The sequence below is a fragment of the Neopelma chrysocephalum genome, unplaced genomic scaffold (assembly GCF_003984885.1).
Source record: "Neopelma chrysocephalum unplaced genomic scaffold, ASM398488v2 Primary Assembly neopelma1_187, whole genome shotgun sequence".
In the NCBI taxonomy this organism is placed as follows: domain Eukaryota; kingdom Metazoa; phylum Chordata; class Aves; order Passeriformes; family Pipridae; genus Neopelma; species Neopelma chrysocephalum.
The window spans coordinates 48,560-64,141 of record NW_020897849.1 but is presented as its reverse complement, the minus strand read 5'-3'; the positions used below and the strand labels follow the sequence as shown (position 1 = coordinate 64,141).

At 42.4% G+C, this 15,582-nt stretch overlaps 1 protein-coding gene across 1 annotated transcript in view; it reads left to right on the top strand.

The window, feature by feature from the left end:
- The window catches only part of LRGUK (leucine rich repeats and guanylate kinase domain containing), a 35,690-nt gene that overhangs the window by 3,734 nt on the left and 16,374 nt on the right, over window positions 1–15,582 (top strand). The window contains exons 4-10 of the mRNA XM_027702472.1: window positions 252–352; window positions 470–551; window positions 1,866–1,990; window positions 5,407–5,550; window positions 9,509–9,589; window positions 10,618–10,704; window positions 12,992–13,098. Of these exons, the coding sequence (XP_027558273.1) occupies window positions 252–352; window positions 470–551; window positions 1,866–1,990; window positions 5,407–5,550; window positions 9,509–9,589; window positions 10,618–10,704; window positions 12,992–13,098 (727 nt within the window). The remainder of the gene's footprint in view (window positions 1–251; window positions 353–469; window positions 552–1,865; window positions 1,991–5,406; window positions 5,551–9,508; window positions 9,590–10,617; window positions 10,705–12,991; window positions 13,099–15,582) is intronic.

Sequence of the window (15,582 nt, the reverse complement as noted above, 5' to 3'; positions counted from 1 at the left end):
AAAATATCCATCAAGGCTTGATCTTCTTCCCAAAATATCCAGCAATGCCTTGATCTTCCCAAAAATATCCAGCAATGGCTTGATCTTCTTCCCAAAATATCCACCTGTGCTGAGATTTAAGAAATAAATTAAATTAATACATTTTATTAATTTTATTTTTATTAGAGATTTCATAAATAAATAAATAAATTAATAAATAAATTAATAAATAAAGCCCTGTGCAGGTTTTAATATTTTATTTTTATCTCCAGATCTTTCTTGTGTCAGTCACATGCCTTATTTACTGGAGCTGGACGCTTCCCACAACGAGCTGACTGAATGTTTCGGGTTCAAACCCCCGAAAAACCTCAAGGTGAGATGCCAAAAATTGCTTTTTATGGGTTTAAATTCCAAATAAATTCCCTGTTATTATTTGGGCAGGGGCAAAAGTCCAAAAACTAAATTTCTGTTTCTTTTTTTTCCGCTTTAGGAAGTAAATTTTTCGTACAATCAAATCCTTAAAATGCAAGATTTGTCAGCATACGACTGCCTTACTAAACTTTTCCTGGATTGTATCCTTTCTGGAAGCTTGAGTGGGAGAAAATTCCTGGAGTTTGAGGGAAGCACCCAAGGCAGTGATTTTTAAGTGATTTTTTAAGTGATTTTAAGGATTTTTAAGTGATTTTTAAAGTGATTTTAAGGATTTTTAAGTCATTTTTTAAAGTGATTTTAAAGATTTTTAATCACAAATTCCTGGAGTTTGAGGGAAGCACCCAAGGCAGTGATTTTTAAGTGATTTTTAAAGAGATTTTAAGGATTTTTAATCACAACTTCCTGGAGGTTGAGGGAAGCACCCAAGGCAGTGATTTTTAAGTGATTTTTAAAGTAATGTTAAGGATTTTTAAGTGATTTTTTAAAGTGATTGTAAGGATTGTTAAATGAGAGACAAATTGCTGGAGTTTGAGGGAAGCACACAAGGCAGTGATTTTTAAAGTGATTTGAAGGATTTTTAAGTGATTTTTAAAGGGATTTTAAGGATTTTTAATCCCAAATTCCTGGAGTTTGAGGGAAACACCCAAGGCAGTGATTTTTAAAGTGATTTTTTAAGTGATTTTAAGGATTTTTAAGTCAGTTTTTAAAGTGATTTTAAAGATTTTTAATCACAAATTCCTGGAGTTTGAGGGAAGCACCCAAGGCAGTGATTTTTAAGTGATTTTTAGTGTGATTTTAAGGATTTTTAAGTGACTTTTTAAAGTGATTTTAAGGATTTTTGAGTGAGAGACAAATTCCTGGAGTTGGAGGGAAGCACCCAAGGCAGTGATTTTTAAGTGATTTTTAAAGTGATTTTAAGGATTTTTAAGTGATTTTTAAAAGTGATTTAAAGGATTTTTAATCCCAAATTCCTGTAGTTTGAGGGAAGCAGCCAAGGCAGTGATTTTTAAGTGATTTTAAGGATTTTTAAGTGATTTTATGAAGTGATTTTAAGGATTTTTAAGTGAGAGACAAATTCCTGGAGTTTGAGGGGACAAAAATATGTTCATTTTTACACCCAGCTGCACCAAAACCCCCTGAAATGGAGGCAAATGAGCCCAAAATTTTAAAAAATGCCCAATTCTGAATAGCAAAGTGACACTAACTTATATCAAACACTCCTCCCTGAGGACCTGGCAGACAAAACAAGCTGCTTTTTTTTTTTTAATCCTGAATTAAAACCCACCCTCTTAAACATCCTGCAGCAGGGCCACATTTTGCAGGCATTTTAACTCAGCTTTTCTTACCTTATTTAAGTTGAATTGTTAAGTTAAATTCTGATGCAGATTGTCAGATCAGCGTAACTTTTTTTCCTGCCAAGGTTTTTTGTGTTATTTCCCTTAAATAAACCTTAGTTAATAATATTAAAGAAATCAAAGGCCTGGAGAAATGTCACAGCCTGAGCCACCTGAGTTTGTCCCACAACAGCCTCAGGGCCATCAGTGGCCTGGAGAACCTGCCCATCAGGATCCTCAATTTGGTAAGAAATCAAGAATCCTGCTGGTTTCCTGTCTGTCTTTTATCAATAAATTAATATATTTATAAATGGGAAGATAATGGCATAACAAATTCGCAGAGGTGTTTGTGATACAGGGCATATTTTTAATTAATAAATCTGTCAGTGGAATAAAATGCGCTTTTTTTTTAGAATAAAATGCTAATTAGAATAAAATGCACTTTTTTAGAATAAAATGCACTTTTTTAAGAATAAAATGCTAATTAGAATAAAATGCACTTTTTTTTAGAATGAAATGCACTTTTTTTAAGAATAAAATGCACTTTTTTGTTTAGAATAAAATGCACCCTTTTTTGAGAATAAATTGCACCTTTTTTTGGAATAAAATGCTAATTAGAATAAAATACACTTTTTTGTTTAGGATAAAATTCTAATTAGAGTAAAATGCACTTTTTTCAGAATAAAATGCACTTTTTTTTAGAATAAAAAGCACTTTTTTTTTAGAATAAAGTGCTAATTAGAATAAAATGCACTTTTTTTAGAATAAAATGCTAATTAGAATAAAATGTACTTTTTTTAGAATAAAATGCTACTTAGAATAAAATGCACTTTTTTTTTTAGAATAAAATGCTAATTAGAATAAAATGCACTTTTTTGTTTAGAATGAAAAGCACCCTTTTTAAAGAATAAAATGCACCTTTGTTTAAGAATAAAATGCACTTTTTTTTAGAATAAAATGCTAATTAGAATAAAATGCACTTTTTTTAGAATAAAATGCACTTTTTTTTAGAATAAAAAGTACTTTCTTTTTAGAATGAAATGCACTTTTTCTTTAGAATAAAATGCACTTTTTTCAGAATAAAATACTAATTAGAATAAAATGCACTTTTTTTTAGAATGAAAAGTACTTTTTTTAGAATAAAATGCACTTTTTTTAGAATAAAATGCACTTTTTCTTTTATTAATGGGAGCAGTCACCCCCTCCCTTCCCAGCGATTCCCTCCTTTCCCGTTTTCCCTGGAGCTTTTTAAATTGAGAGAGTGGTAAGTTCTGAAGTTGGGAAGAAAGGCCTCTGTAAATGCTGGACCCAAAAAGCTCATGTTTGCAATAAAAAAAGAAAAAAAATAAGAAGTGCAGCTCTAATAAACTGGACTCTTAGGAATTTTCTGAGGATTTTTCCACAAATCCCTTTTGGTCCCAGAATTTTGCAACTGGAGCTCGGAACTGTATCTCATTAAAGAGAGAGGGAGCCTCCATGCTATTAATAACCTAATTAAACATTTAAAAGCCAGGAAAAATGTCAAGGGCAGACAACTGGAATAAGACGAGAGCTTGTTTATCTCCATAGTTCCTAAATATTTATTAATGGAAGATGAGGCTTCCAAGCTTTCAGCACAAGGTGAGGCCACTGGAAAAACGGGAATTCCAAGGTTATGTGTGGAAAGAATCCCGTGGAGAAACAATTTGGGCACCTGTGGCCACAGTGAAAAGGGCTTCCCCCCTCCCTTTTATAAAGGAAAGGAAAGGGAGAAGAAAAAAAACAAAAACAAAAGAACCGAAATAACAGAACTAAAGCAATATATATATGTATTTACACTTACATACGGTTACAAAAACGATATAAGTGTAAGAAAGAAACCCCCAACACCCAAAAAACCCAGAAAAACGGATCTACCCCTTTATTAGTTGGGGTAATAAAGAACTAACAAACCAAAACTAATAAAGAACTAACAAACCAAAATCTTAATGCTTTCCTTAAGAAAACGAAGGCTACTCCACCAAATCTCTTGAATTGGAAAAACAACAGGCCTTGAAGGCCTCACACAGGCCTCACACAGGCCTTGCAGGCCTCACACAGGCCTCGCAGGCCTCACTCAGGCCTCACACAGGCCTCCCAGGCCTCACACAGGCTTCACAGGCCTCACACAGGCCTCGCAGGCCTCACACAAGCCTCGCAGGCCTCGCAGGCCTCACGCAGGCCTCACTCAGGCCTCGCAGGCCTCACTCAGGCCTCACAGGCCTCACTCCCTCACGAGCAAGAGTGGCTGCAGGGACCCGCTGTCTCCAACTTCTCCAGAAGAAATCTGGCCAACCAACTTCCTCCAACTTCCATTTGTATTCCTACTTACGTAAAGAATAGCGTGGAATATTGGGATGTAGGTACTTCCCTGGTTTCGGCCTGGTTGCCAGGAAGAGGCCTAAAAACCATCTTCCTATGGAACACCATCACAGAATCCCAGGATGGTTTGGGTTGGAAGGCACCTTAAAGATCAACCAGTTCCAACCCCAACACCTTCCACTATCCCAGGTTGCTCCAAACAGTTCAGAGCATGAGCAATTCCCTGATTTTTTGAGGCCCTGAGAAACGAACCCATCTGGTGTGAAGGGATAAATGTAGGGCTTTTATGTCACCTGGTTTGGGAAGGAATGTCAAGCAGCAGCAGTTGGTTGTGAGTTCTCAAAACCAGGGGTCAGTTCTTGGGTTGGTCCAGATGAATTTACAGGAAAGTGGCAGGTTGTTGTGGTTTTTTTTAATTATTATATTTTAAACATTTCTGTGCCTGCTGTCACTGAGAGGAAACCAAGTCTGCCTTCCTTAATGTGCATTCATAAAAACTGATGTATCCCAGAGGTATTTTTAGATCACCTCATAGAATCATTGAGTCAGGAAAAGGTTGGGTGGGAAGGGACCTTCAAGGTCATCCAGTGCCACCCCCTGCCGTGGGCAGGGACACCTTCCACTAGCCCAGGTTGCTCCAACCCAGCCTTGGACACTTCCAGGGATCCAGAGGCAGCCACAACTTCTCTGGGAAATCCATTCCAGCCCTTCCTCACCCTCCCAGCCAGCAATTCCTTCCCAATATCCCACCTAACCCTGCTCTCTGGCACTGGGAAGCCATTCCCTGTGTCCTGTCCCTCTCTGCCTTGTCCCCAGTCCCTCTCCAGCTCTCCTGGAGCCCCTTTAGGCCCTGGAAGGGGCTCTGAGGTCTCTCTGGAACCTTCTCTTCTCCAGCTGAACACCCCGAACCCTTACCCTGTCTCCTGTATCTTCCACCTTAATATTTCCATTATTTATTCTGTAATCAAAATGTAAATATAACCCCGATTACAGAGGGAAATTCAATGTATTTATGTATATATATTCTATCTTTTTATGTGCATATCTATATTCTGAATTTTTTTATAGTGACAAGAGCATTCTTAGGCCAGAATCAGCTTTAAAAGGATGTTAAAGCTCTTTTTATTGCTGTTGTCTCTTGCTGCTCTTCAAGGTGAGTTGAAGATGAGCTAATCAGGACATCCTTGAGCAGGATGGAAAAGCTGTGATGTGTCACCTTGAGATGAAGATGAGGCAATAACAATATTCTCAACAACAAAATGAACTCGGGAATGTTGTTTTCCACCCGGGGAACTTGATGAACAGTTTCTTCATTTTTCAGGGCTTCAACCAGATTGAGAAGGCAACTGGGCTGGAGAGCTTGAAAACTCTACAGAAGCTGGACCTGTCCAGCAACAAAATAACCAGTTTAAGAGGCTTGCAGGGACATGATCTGCTGGAGACGATCAATCTCGAGGATAACCAGGTACCACACTTCATATCCACCTCAGCTTCTTCTAAGAATGCAGAATGTATTTATTTTTTTTTAACTAAATTCCTTTGAGAGATCAAAAAAATCTCAAAACACTGCAAGAAATGAATATTAGAATCATAGAAATCATAGAATCATAGAATCACAGAATCATAGAATCATGGAATCAGTCAGGCTGTACAGGACCTCTGAGATCATCCAGTCCAACCCTTGAATCACTACCGCCGTGGTTCCCAGCCCATGGCACTGATGCCACATCCAGTCTGTCCTTAAACACCTCCAGGGATGGAGAATCCACCACTTCCCTGGGCAGCCCATTCCAATGGCTGAGCACCCTCTCTGGAAAGAATTTCTTCCTAATATCCAACCTAAACCTCCCCTGGCACAGCTTAAGACAGAGCCCTCTTGTCTTACTGATCTCTGCCTAGGAGCAGAGCCCAACACCCCCGGCTCCGCCCTCCTGTCAGGGAGTTGCAGAGAGTGAGGAGGTCTCCCCTGAGCCTCCTCCTCTCCAGGCTGAGCCCCCCCAGCTCCCTCAGCCTCTCCTCACAGCACTTGTGCTCCAGTCCCTTCCCCAGCCTCGCTGCTCTTCTCTGCCCCTGCTCCAGCCCCTCCAGGGCCTTCCTGAGCTCAGGGCCCAGAGCTGGACACAGCACTCCAGGGGTGGCCTCACCAGCGCCCAGCCCAGGGGCACAAGCCCTGCCCTGCTCCTGCTGCCACACTCTTCCTCAGCCAGCCCAGCAGCCATTGGCCCTCTTGCCCCCCTGGGCACACTCGGGCTCCTCTTCAGCTTCCTGGCCAGCCCAACTCCCAGCTCCCTTCCTGCCTGGCTGCTCTCCAGCCCCTCTGGCCCAGCCTGGAGCTGCAGGGGCTTCTTGTGGCCAAGGGGCAGGACCCGGCCCTTGGCCTTGGGGAACCTCAGCCCCTTGCAATCAGCCCATGGATCCAGCCTGGCCAGGTCCCTCTGCAGAGCCCTCCTGCCTTCCAGCACATCAACACTCCCCCAGCTTGGGGTCACCTGCAATGTGCTGATGGTTCCCTCCATCCCCTCCTCCAGATCCTCAGTGCAGACACTGAACAGGACTGGGCCCAGCACCGATCCCTGGAGACACCCCTGGGGACGGATCCCAGCTGGAAGCAGCTCCATTCCCCACGACTCTCTGGGCCCTCAGCCAGTTCCTCACCCAGCCCAGAGTGCCCCTGGCCAAGCCTTTTCCAGGAGCATCCCATGGGAGACGGTGTCCAAGCCTTACTGAAGTCCAGGCAGACACATCCACACCTTTCCCTCACCCACCAGCCGGGTCACCTGGTCATAAAAGGAGCTCAGGTTGGTCAGACAGGACCTGCCCCTCCTAAACCCGTGCTGGCTGGGTCTGATCCCTTGTCCATCCTGTAGGTGCTGTGGGACTGCAGGATGATCTGCTCCAGAACCTTGCCAAGCACTGAGCTCAGGCTGACAGGCCTGGATTTTCCCGGGTCCTCCTTCCCGCCCTTTTTGTGGAAATCTGACACCTTTTCCTTTGTTGTTTCACTCCAAAGCTGCTTCACATTTATGGCCACAGATCCTTCGGAGCTCTCAGCTGGAAGTTCCTGGCAGGCAGAACTGCAGGTTCTCTGCCCTAAAGTGGCTTTTGTGACGCAGCAGAATTTTCACTGGAAGTACAATGATACAATGGAAGTACAGTCCAACTCACTGCTATTTTATATACAGACTACTTTTGATACTGCTCTTCTTTTTTAATTGAAAATACCACAAATTCATGAATCATTTGGACAGATCTCCACGTGAAAAGAAAACCTGCGAAAATCAGAAAAAACCACCAACCAGCAACGGAACATTTTCTGTCATTTTCCCCCCACTTGCAAGACACATTTACAGGATTTAATTCAAAGCACTGGGGATTCTTTTTCTCTCACTGCGTTCAGGTTGACATTTAAAGGTGCATCAGTTGCATCAGACAGGAAACTACCCAATAATAAGCTTGTTATTAGCATTAATAACACCACTTCCAGGGCCTCAGATAGTTTCCCCTGTTCTTTCCAGCACGTAAATGCTATTTAATTTTACCTCATCCAAATTTGCCTCTTGGAATGATGTTATTGAAACTGTTTAATGAGTCACCTTTTTTTTTTTTTTTGAACCTTGCCTTCAGAAGAATAATTTGAAAGGGAATTTTAATCAATTGCCACAGGAAGATGTGAGTTACTCCAGCTCAGTTCCACTCAGAACCATCTCCAGGGCTTGATTTTTCAATGATGGACATGATGGGTTTCTCTCTTGTAAACATGTTCAGTGATTAGTGGTTGGAATTTTATGATTTCTTTGGGAAATCCTCGGTCAAACTTGGTTTGTGGCTTGTCTCAAAATGAACCTTGTGGTTGAGGTTTATGTTTTTAGGCACTTTACATAAGCTGGGTAGAAATTAGGGATAGAATTGGAAGTCTTTTAGGGTCAGTTGGCCTTTTAGGACTAAAAGAGGGATAGAGACTTTTTACGAGGGCAGATTGTGATGGGGTGAGGGGGAACAGCAAACTGGAAGAGGAAAGATTTACCTGGGATGTTGGGAAGGAATTCCTGGCTGGAAGGGTGAGGAGGACCTGGCCCAGGTTGCCCAGAGAAGCTGTGGCTGCCCCTGGATCCCTGGAAGTGTCCAAGGCTGGGTTGGAGCAACCTGGGCTAGTGGAAGGTGTCCCTGCCCATGGCAGGGGGTGGAACTGGATGATCTTGAAGGTCCCTTCCAACCCAAAAATTCTTTCTGTAGAAATGTTCTCCTTGTTCTTCTGATGAAGCCATAAATCCAAGGAATTTGAGGCTGTGAGGAATTGGAGCAAGGGAAATTTATTGAAGAGCATTTGAATCCTGAGTGGAATCTTGCCATGTAATAATTTCTTGTAACGTTACTGGATATAACTTTTTTTTTGTAGAAGTAAAAGATTACAGAGGAATTCTGCAATTCCCAAGCATTTAACAGGCTCTGTGCATGGAGAAGGAAGGAATTGCTGTCTGGGAGGGTGGGGAGGGGCTGGAATGGATTTCCCAGAGAAGCTGTGGCTGCCCCTGGATCCCTGGCAGTGTCCAAGGCCAGGTTGGAGCAACCTGGGCTAGTGGAAGGTGTCCCTGCCCATGGAACTGGATGATCTTTCAGGTCCCTTCCCACCCAAACCATTCTGGGATGATTCCATGATTCCCTTTTTCAACAGAGGAGGAAAAGCAGGTATTCCCACAAGGCAATTCCTCCCAGCCCACCACGGATGGGATGACTCTGGAACTGCCCCCTGTCCACTGATGCTAAAGTGACTCACCTGAGTAGCTGAGATGAGGAGACATGAATTCCACCTTGTTTTCATCCAGAGCTTCCCAGCTCTTCCCTCAGGGTCCAGCACCGCTGCCCTGGGTTTGTTTTGGGCACACAAACCTTAATTAACTCCACTCCTGTTTATCTGATGTGCCTGAGTGCAGCTTTCCTTCGTGGACAGATGAGCCCACAAGTGGAATTCATCCCCCTCTGGACACAACCCAGCCAAGGACAGTCGAGTCCTGTGGGATGAACTTGAACTCCAGAGAAAAGAAACTCTTAAAAGGAATTTTTTTTGTTGTTTTTTTTTTTGGCTAGTCAGCCATAACTGCAGAATTGCCTCACTTAAGCACATCAGCCCCATAAAAGCTAAATGTTTTAGGGCTTGACATTTGAAAAGAACTGGGAGAAATGCAGGTGGTTGCAAATTGCTGTCTGCTCCAGCTCCCAGCCAACCTGTCTGCCTTTTTTTGTGACTAAAGTGCCTCGTTGAATGCAGTTAACATGTAAACCCCCTCGGGGAGTGTAATGATGGGGTTTTTTTTACTTTACGTCCAGATTTTAAGAGCAGGGACGAAAATGCTTTTCTTTTCTCCTCAGAGTTTTCGTGGGTGCCCTCGCTGCCGATTTAACGCTCTGTTTCTGTCGTTCCATAGATTGCTGAGCTGCCTGAGCTCGAGTGGATTGAAGATCTGCCTCTCCTCAGAGTTCTAAACCTTTTAAAAAACCCTCTGCAGGTAAGAAAGAGGTCAAAGAGGAACCCAGAAATTAGGGTGGTTTGGATCACACCGGAATCTTTTTAGCCTCAGTTTCTGTCTTTGTTGAAAGTCATTTCAGGGAATGAGTGGGAGAAATGTTGATCCCTGGGTTGATTCCCAGCCTTTCTCTGGGAAATTTGTCTGAACCAAAGCTGCACATGAATCATCTTGTTGAATATCCACGTAGTAAATCCATTAATTTTATTAATTCCATTTTTTAATCCATTTATAGGTTCGTACCCCATGATTTTTTTGTGGGAAAAGATCCCCTTTTTGTTTGATTTGAAGGTTTATTGTTCTGAGTAAAGCTTGAAGAAGCTTAATCACACCCCTTTTAAAATAATGTCTGTGGAACCTGTATCCTCTTTTCTTCCTAGATCTCATTTATGGCCCCCATAATATTCCTCAATTGAGGAATCAAATAGTCATTTTATCAACAACATCATTTGCCAAATATCAGAAACTCTTTGACTTTGCATTTGTAATTTGTCCTGAGTGATCAAAGATGATTTTATCCTGAGCCACGATTTCTAAATTTTGTGTGACTTTTACAGATTTCCAATGACAGAAAGAGGAAAAAATGTCAAGAGTTGAAGTTTTTCCTGTGATTGCCAGTTTTTTATTGGCTTTTATGAGAATGATCTGTTGTGACACACAACGAAATTAGCAGGAAAAAATCCCTGAAATATGCAGCTCCTAGTTCCCCATAAATTGAAGGCTTTTTTTGATTAGATGTCCTTCTCCTAAGCAAAATCTGATCATATTCTTTTTGAGTTTTTAATTCCCATCTTTTGCCTTTTGTAGTTTCAGCTTTTTGAACAACTCAGGTCTGGCAGCAGCAGCTGAGCTTGTGGTGGTGGGGGGGGTCAATTTGTGCTTGGTATTGACACACCCAGGCTAAAAATCTGGGGATGTATTAAGGCCAATTTAATTTCAGACATTTGGAATTAAATATTTGATGGAGGAAATTGAGTATTTAGTGTCAAATTAGAAACTTTGTCCCTCAGGAACATGCAGATTATTGGCTCTCGGCGATTTTCACGCTGCTCCAAGTCACAGAGCTGGACCTCAAGAAGGTTGCAGTGAAAGAAAAGGTAGGCAAACATCATGTAATTCTGGAATTTTTCTAACTAAAGACCATAAAATCTGTAAAATCTCCTCCCCCCCAAAAAACTGCTCAAATTGCTCACAGCAACTATTGGAATAAAAACCTTTCCCTGTCGTGGTGCCTGAACTGTAACTTCGTTGTATTTGGGCCCAAGCCAAGCTGGAACTTTTAGGATCATCAGCTGCCAGTTGGGGTTGTGTTTCAAGGAATTATCCTTTAAAAATGATTCTTTCAGCAAATTCATCACTCCCAACTTTAGCTGCATAAATATTTAAGGTTCTTGTTTAATGCCAGGCTTTTCCTGGCGTGAACACACAGAAGGGACGACACCAGAGTGTCATTTACCCCACCTTTGAGATGTTGATCTTGCTCTTTATCTTAAGTGCCAACCTGTTCCCCTCCTAATACAATTTTTAATCTTTTAACAATGTTTTTCCTTCCCTGTGGACTGTAAAATTATGAGCCTGGGTGGCTGGTTTAGACCAGCACTTTTGGTTGATAAAAGTTATTCCAGAAAATCCTCTCCTCGGGTTATTTTAGGGTGTCTCAGCCTCGTGAATTCTCTTGGATTTGGAGGCACCAGCTCTTCTGTCTCGCTGGCACGAAATGGATATTCAGAAATGTTTTAGTTTAGGTCAGAAATGCAGCAGATCAGAAGTTTAGATCAGTAGTTGAGCTCAGAAATGTGGTTTGGAAGGGAAACTCCTGATTGCCCACATTTGATTCTTGTTGTGGAATAGTCTTACATGAACTAGAGCTCTTTTGGGATAACCCTCACCAGATGATGTGCACCAGGATGCACCTACTGTGCTCCCAACCACTAATTCCAGCACCAAATTAAAGCTAAAATGGAATTACCTCCCCTTCTCCCAGAATAGAGTGGACACTGGATTCCAAGATGGAATGTTTTGCACCACAACCCTTCCTAATATGGGTATAACTGCCATGAATCATAGAATACCAGCTTGGAAGGGACCTCATGGATCATCTGGTCCAACCTTTTTTTTGGGAAAAGAACCCTAAAAGATGGCCCAGCACCTTTGTTCAGCCCAATCTTAAAAGTGCCCAACACTGCGAATCCACCACTTCCCTGGGGAAATTATCATAAAATCCAGAATGGTTTGGGTTGGAAGGGACCTTAAAATCATCTCATCCCACCCTCTGCCACGGGCAGGGACACCTTCCACTATCCCAGGTCACTCCAAGCCCCATCCAACCTGGCCTCGAATATTCCACTGTGAATATTTTACCTCTTGTATCCAATTAAAATCTCCCCAGGAGTAACTTGTACCCTTTGACCCTCTTTTTATCCATGGGATTCCTGGTACAAAGGGACTCTCCATCCTTGTAGCCACACTTTAAACATTGGAATGTGGTGATGAGGTCTCCTGGTCCTTGGATCATCTTTGTGGCCCTTCTCTGGACCCTCTCCAGCCTGTCCACGTATTTTTTGTGTACCAGGAACCAAAACTGAGCCCAATATTCCAGGTGTGGCCTGGCAAGTGCTCCTTATGATCCAACCTGCTCACTCCTACTGAGCTTGTTCTCCCTCAGGTCCCTTCCTGGCAGATCCCAGGCAGATCCCAGCCTTTGTTGCATTCCTAGATTATGTTTTCCCAGGTGCAAAACCTTCCTTGTTGAGCTTCACAACGTTCTGCCATCGGGGCTTTTGCAGCTGGTTGATATTTGATGCTTTAAATGAAGTCCTTACCTTATTTCTGAGTGTGTAACATTTAACAACACCCAAAAAAATACACCTCCTTCCAACAGAAGGGATGGAGGGAATCCTTGGAATTTGAGTTCTTTTCTTCCCAGGAAAGGCAGAAATGCATTGTCAGGAAAAAAATAGAGTTTGCTTGTTTTCTTTATTATTTCTGTTCCTTTTCTGAATGGCTCCAGTCCCTGAGGATTTGAGTTTGGCACCTTCCACCAGCACTGAGAGGATGCAAATTAACAGCTAATTAAAACCTAAGCGAAATTACTTTGTGGCATCCTGTTTTTCTTCCCCGGGAAAAGGTTGAATATATTAAAGATGGTGAGTTAAATCTGGCTGCCTTCCATCCATCCATCCATCCATCAAACCCTGCCTAAATCTCCTGGAAAGATTGATGTGGCACAGAGCTCCCAGGCAAGCCCAGCACAAAGACTGACCCCCAGGAACACAAATCCATCATTATTCACAGGGACCTTTGAAGCAAAATTGCAGCTGGAAGCGATTCCATCACTGCTTTTCTTTCTTTTTTGCTCCCCCCTCCCTTAAACTGTGGGAACAGGTTGCTGCTGTGAATAAATATGATCCTCCTCCAGAAGTTGTTGCTGCAGAAGATCACAGGTCTCTGGTGATATCCCACACGAGGCAGCCCCAGAAAATCCTGCCCAGGTGAGTTCTCCTCATTTCCCAGCTGCTCCTCAGGGTGGCACTCAAGTAAAGCTCTAAAAAGTCCCTTTTTAGAGGGGACGTTTTTCTGGCCTCTAAATAATTAAATTAGGCAAATCTGATTTGCTCCAAATTGCTCGTGAAACCAAGTTCCTCCCTCACCTCCAAAGCCTGAGACAGATTGGCCACAGCTCCACTCCTCTCAAACAATCTGTTGGAGCAGATGGCTGCAAAATTCCTACCAATGCCCAGAGGCACTTGGAAAAATCCCTGGAGGCACAAGAGCTGTGAAACATCCCCTTTCCCATCCTGCTGACACCTTCCCTTCCCACTCCTGGCATCCCATTGGGAACAAAATGCCTTTTATGCCTTTTTTTTTGTGTGGCTTTGGGACATTTTTTGTTTTCGTGAGGTGAATTTTTTGAAGTTTGCACCGAAGGAAATCCGGTTTCTTCTGCCTTTTGGGAGGAGAAAGGCACATCCCTGCTCTTTTTCCAGTGTTGCCAGGTGGAATCTCAGCCTGGTTTCTCAGCTGGAAAATGGAATTGCCCATATTTGCCTCTTTTCAGATGCGTTTTCAGGGTTATTGCCTGAGGAATTCTTGGAAAACGCTTGGAAATACCTTTGAAATGGAACATGCTGCACAAATACATATGGTTATGTATATAAATATATCTGGTTTATTCAAATGTTGGCCTCAAAGGGCACCAGGACTAACCTTTGTGCCTCCCCCCCCCTGTTTTAGCACCATTTTGGATGCCTTAATTCATTCCTGATTGAAATAACCTGATTGAAAATCCACGATTTAGCAACTCAAAAATTGGTATTTTTAGGATATTTACATTGTGATTCTTATGTTTTCTGGGCTTGTCCATGAAAGACAGAACCATAACTCTGAGAATTCTATTTAAAAAAAAACCAATGAACAAAGATTATTTGTTTATTTGCAAGGATGGAGATTTCTTAAAAAAAACCAAACCTACGATTGGCTTATTTTTCTTCTTAAAAAACAAAAACCCCAAACCCTAAAGGCATGGATTTCTTCCAGTGCAGACTGTGTTTAAATATTTGCTTCCTGGAGTTTTGTAATTGCTGGAAAGAAAGGAATTGTGTCCAAACATACAAACACCCAGCCCAGCATTTATGGGCCTGACCCAAATTGTTAACGATGCTCAAACCAGTCGTTAATGAAACCTTCCTAATGAGGATACTTGATGGCCTTTTCACCTCTAAAATGCTTCTTGGACCCAGATTGGGGTGATTCATTTGCATCCCTCTTTGTCTTGCTGATTAATCCCGGTTTAGGAACGTCTCTGGTACAAATAAAACCTGAAAAAATGGAGCAAAAACGTTCTGTCGTTCTCTGGTCCCAAAACATTCCTTTCTCTCCCTGTGCCTCGGGATTTTATCTTTAATTACGTGGTAACACAGCACTGAACAACGTCTTGGGTGTTTTTTCCCCTCCTAGAAGTGCAGGTGACATTGGAAAAGGGAGGAATTCCAGGAATAATTCCGCTCCAGGAATTTCATAGCAGAGGGTTCTTCAATCTGTTGGGCCAGAACACGATGGGATTGGTACCTGGGTAATAATCACAGAGCATGATTATTTTTGGCAACTAAAGTAATTAACCACTAGAACAATGTACCAGGAGTCCTCCACAAGTGGAACATTTTTAATTAAGATGTGTCCTAATGGAACCCTGGGTATGAGGCTGGAAACAAGCACCGACTCAGGGAAATCCTGCAGCCAATGTGATGAGGGGAGGCTGATTTAGATGATCCCAAAAGTCCCTTCTGGGCCTTAAAATCTATTAATCTTTCCCAGCAGTGAGTCAATGTCTTCACAGAGACACCGAAAGTTGAACTATGAGCCTAAAATGAGCCCAAAATGAGCCTAAATGAGCCTAAAAATTTTTAGGAGATTCTTGTTCTAAGCTGTAGAAATCCCAAAACTTGGAATTAAGCTTTGGAGAACCAGCAATTGATGATGTAATGAAAGATAACTCTGTGGATGGTATTATGGAATTATTATGGAAGTTTTGTGGATGGCCCATCCCTGGAAGTGTCCAAGTCCAGGTTGGAGCAACCTGGGATAGTGGAAGGTGTCGGGGTTGGAACTGGAAGGTCTTGAAGGTCCCTTCCAACCCAAACCATCCTGTGGTTCCATAGAAACGTTCTCCATGTTCTTCTGGTGAAACCATAAATCCAAGGAATGTGAGGCTGTGAGGAATTGGAGCAGTGGGAATTTCTTGAAGAGAATTTGGATTCCGAGTGGAATCTTGTCAAGGAATGATTTATTGTGATGTTACTGGATGCAACACCTTCCTGTAAAAATAAAGATTACAGAGGAATTCCGCAATTCCCGAGCATTTACCAGGATCTGTGGCATGGAGAAGGAAGGAATTGCTGGCTGGGAGGGTGAGGAGGGGCTGGAATGGATTTCCCAGAGAAGCTGTGGCTGCCCCTGGATCCCTGGAAGTGTCCAAG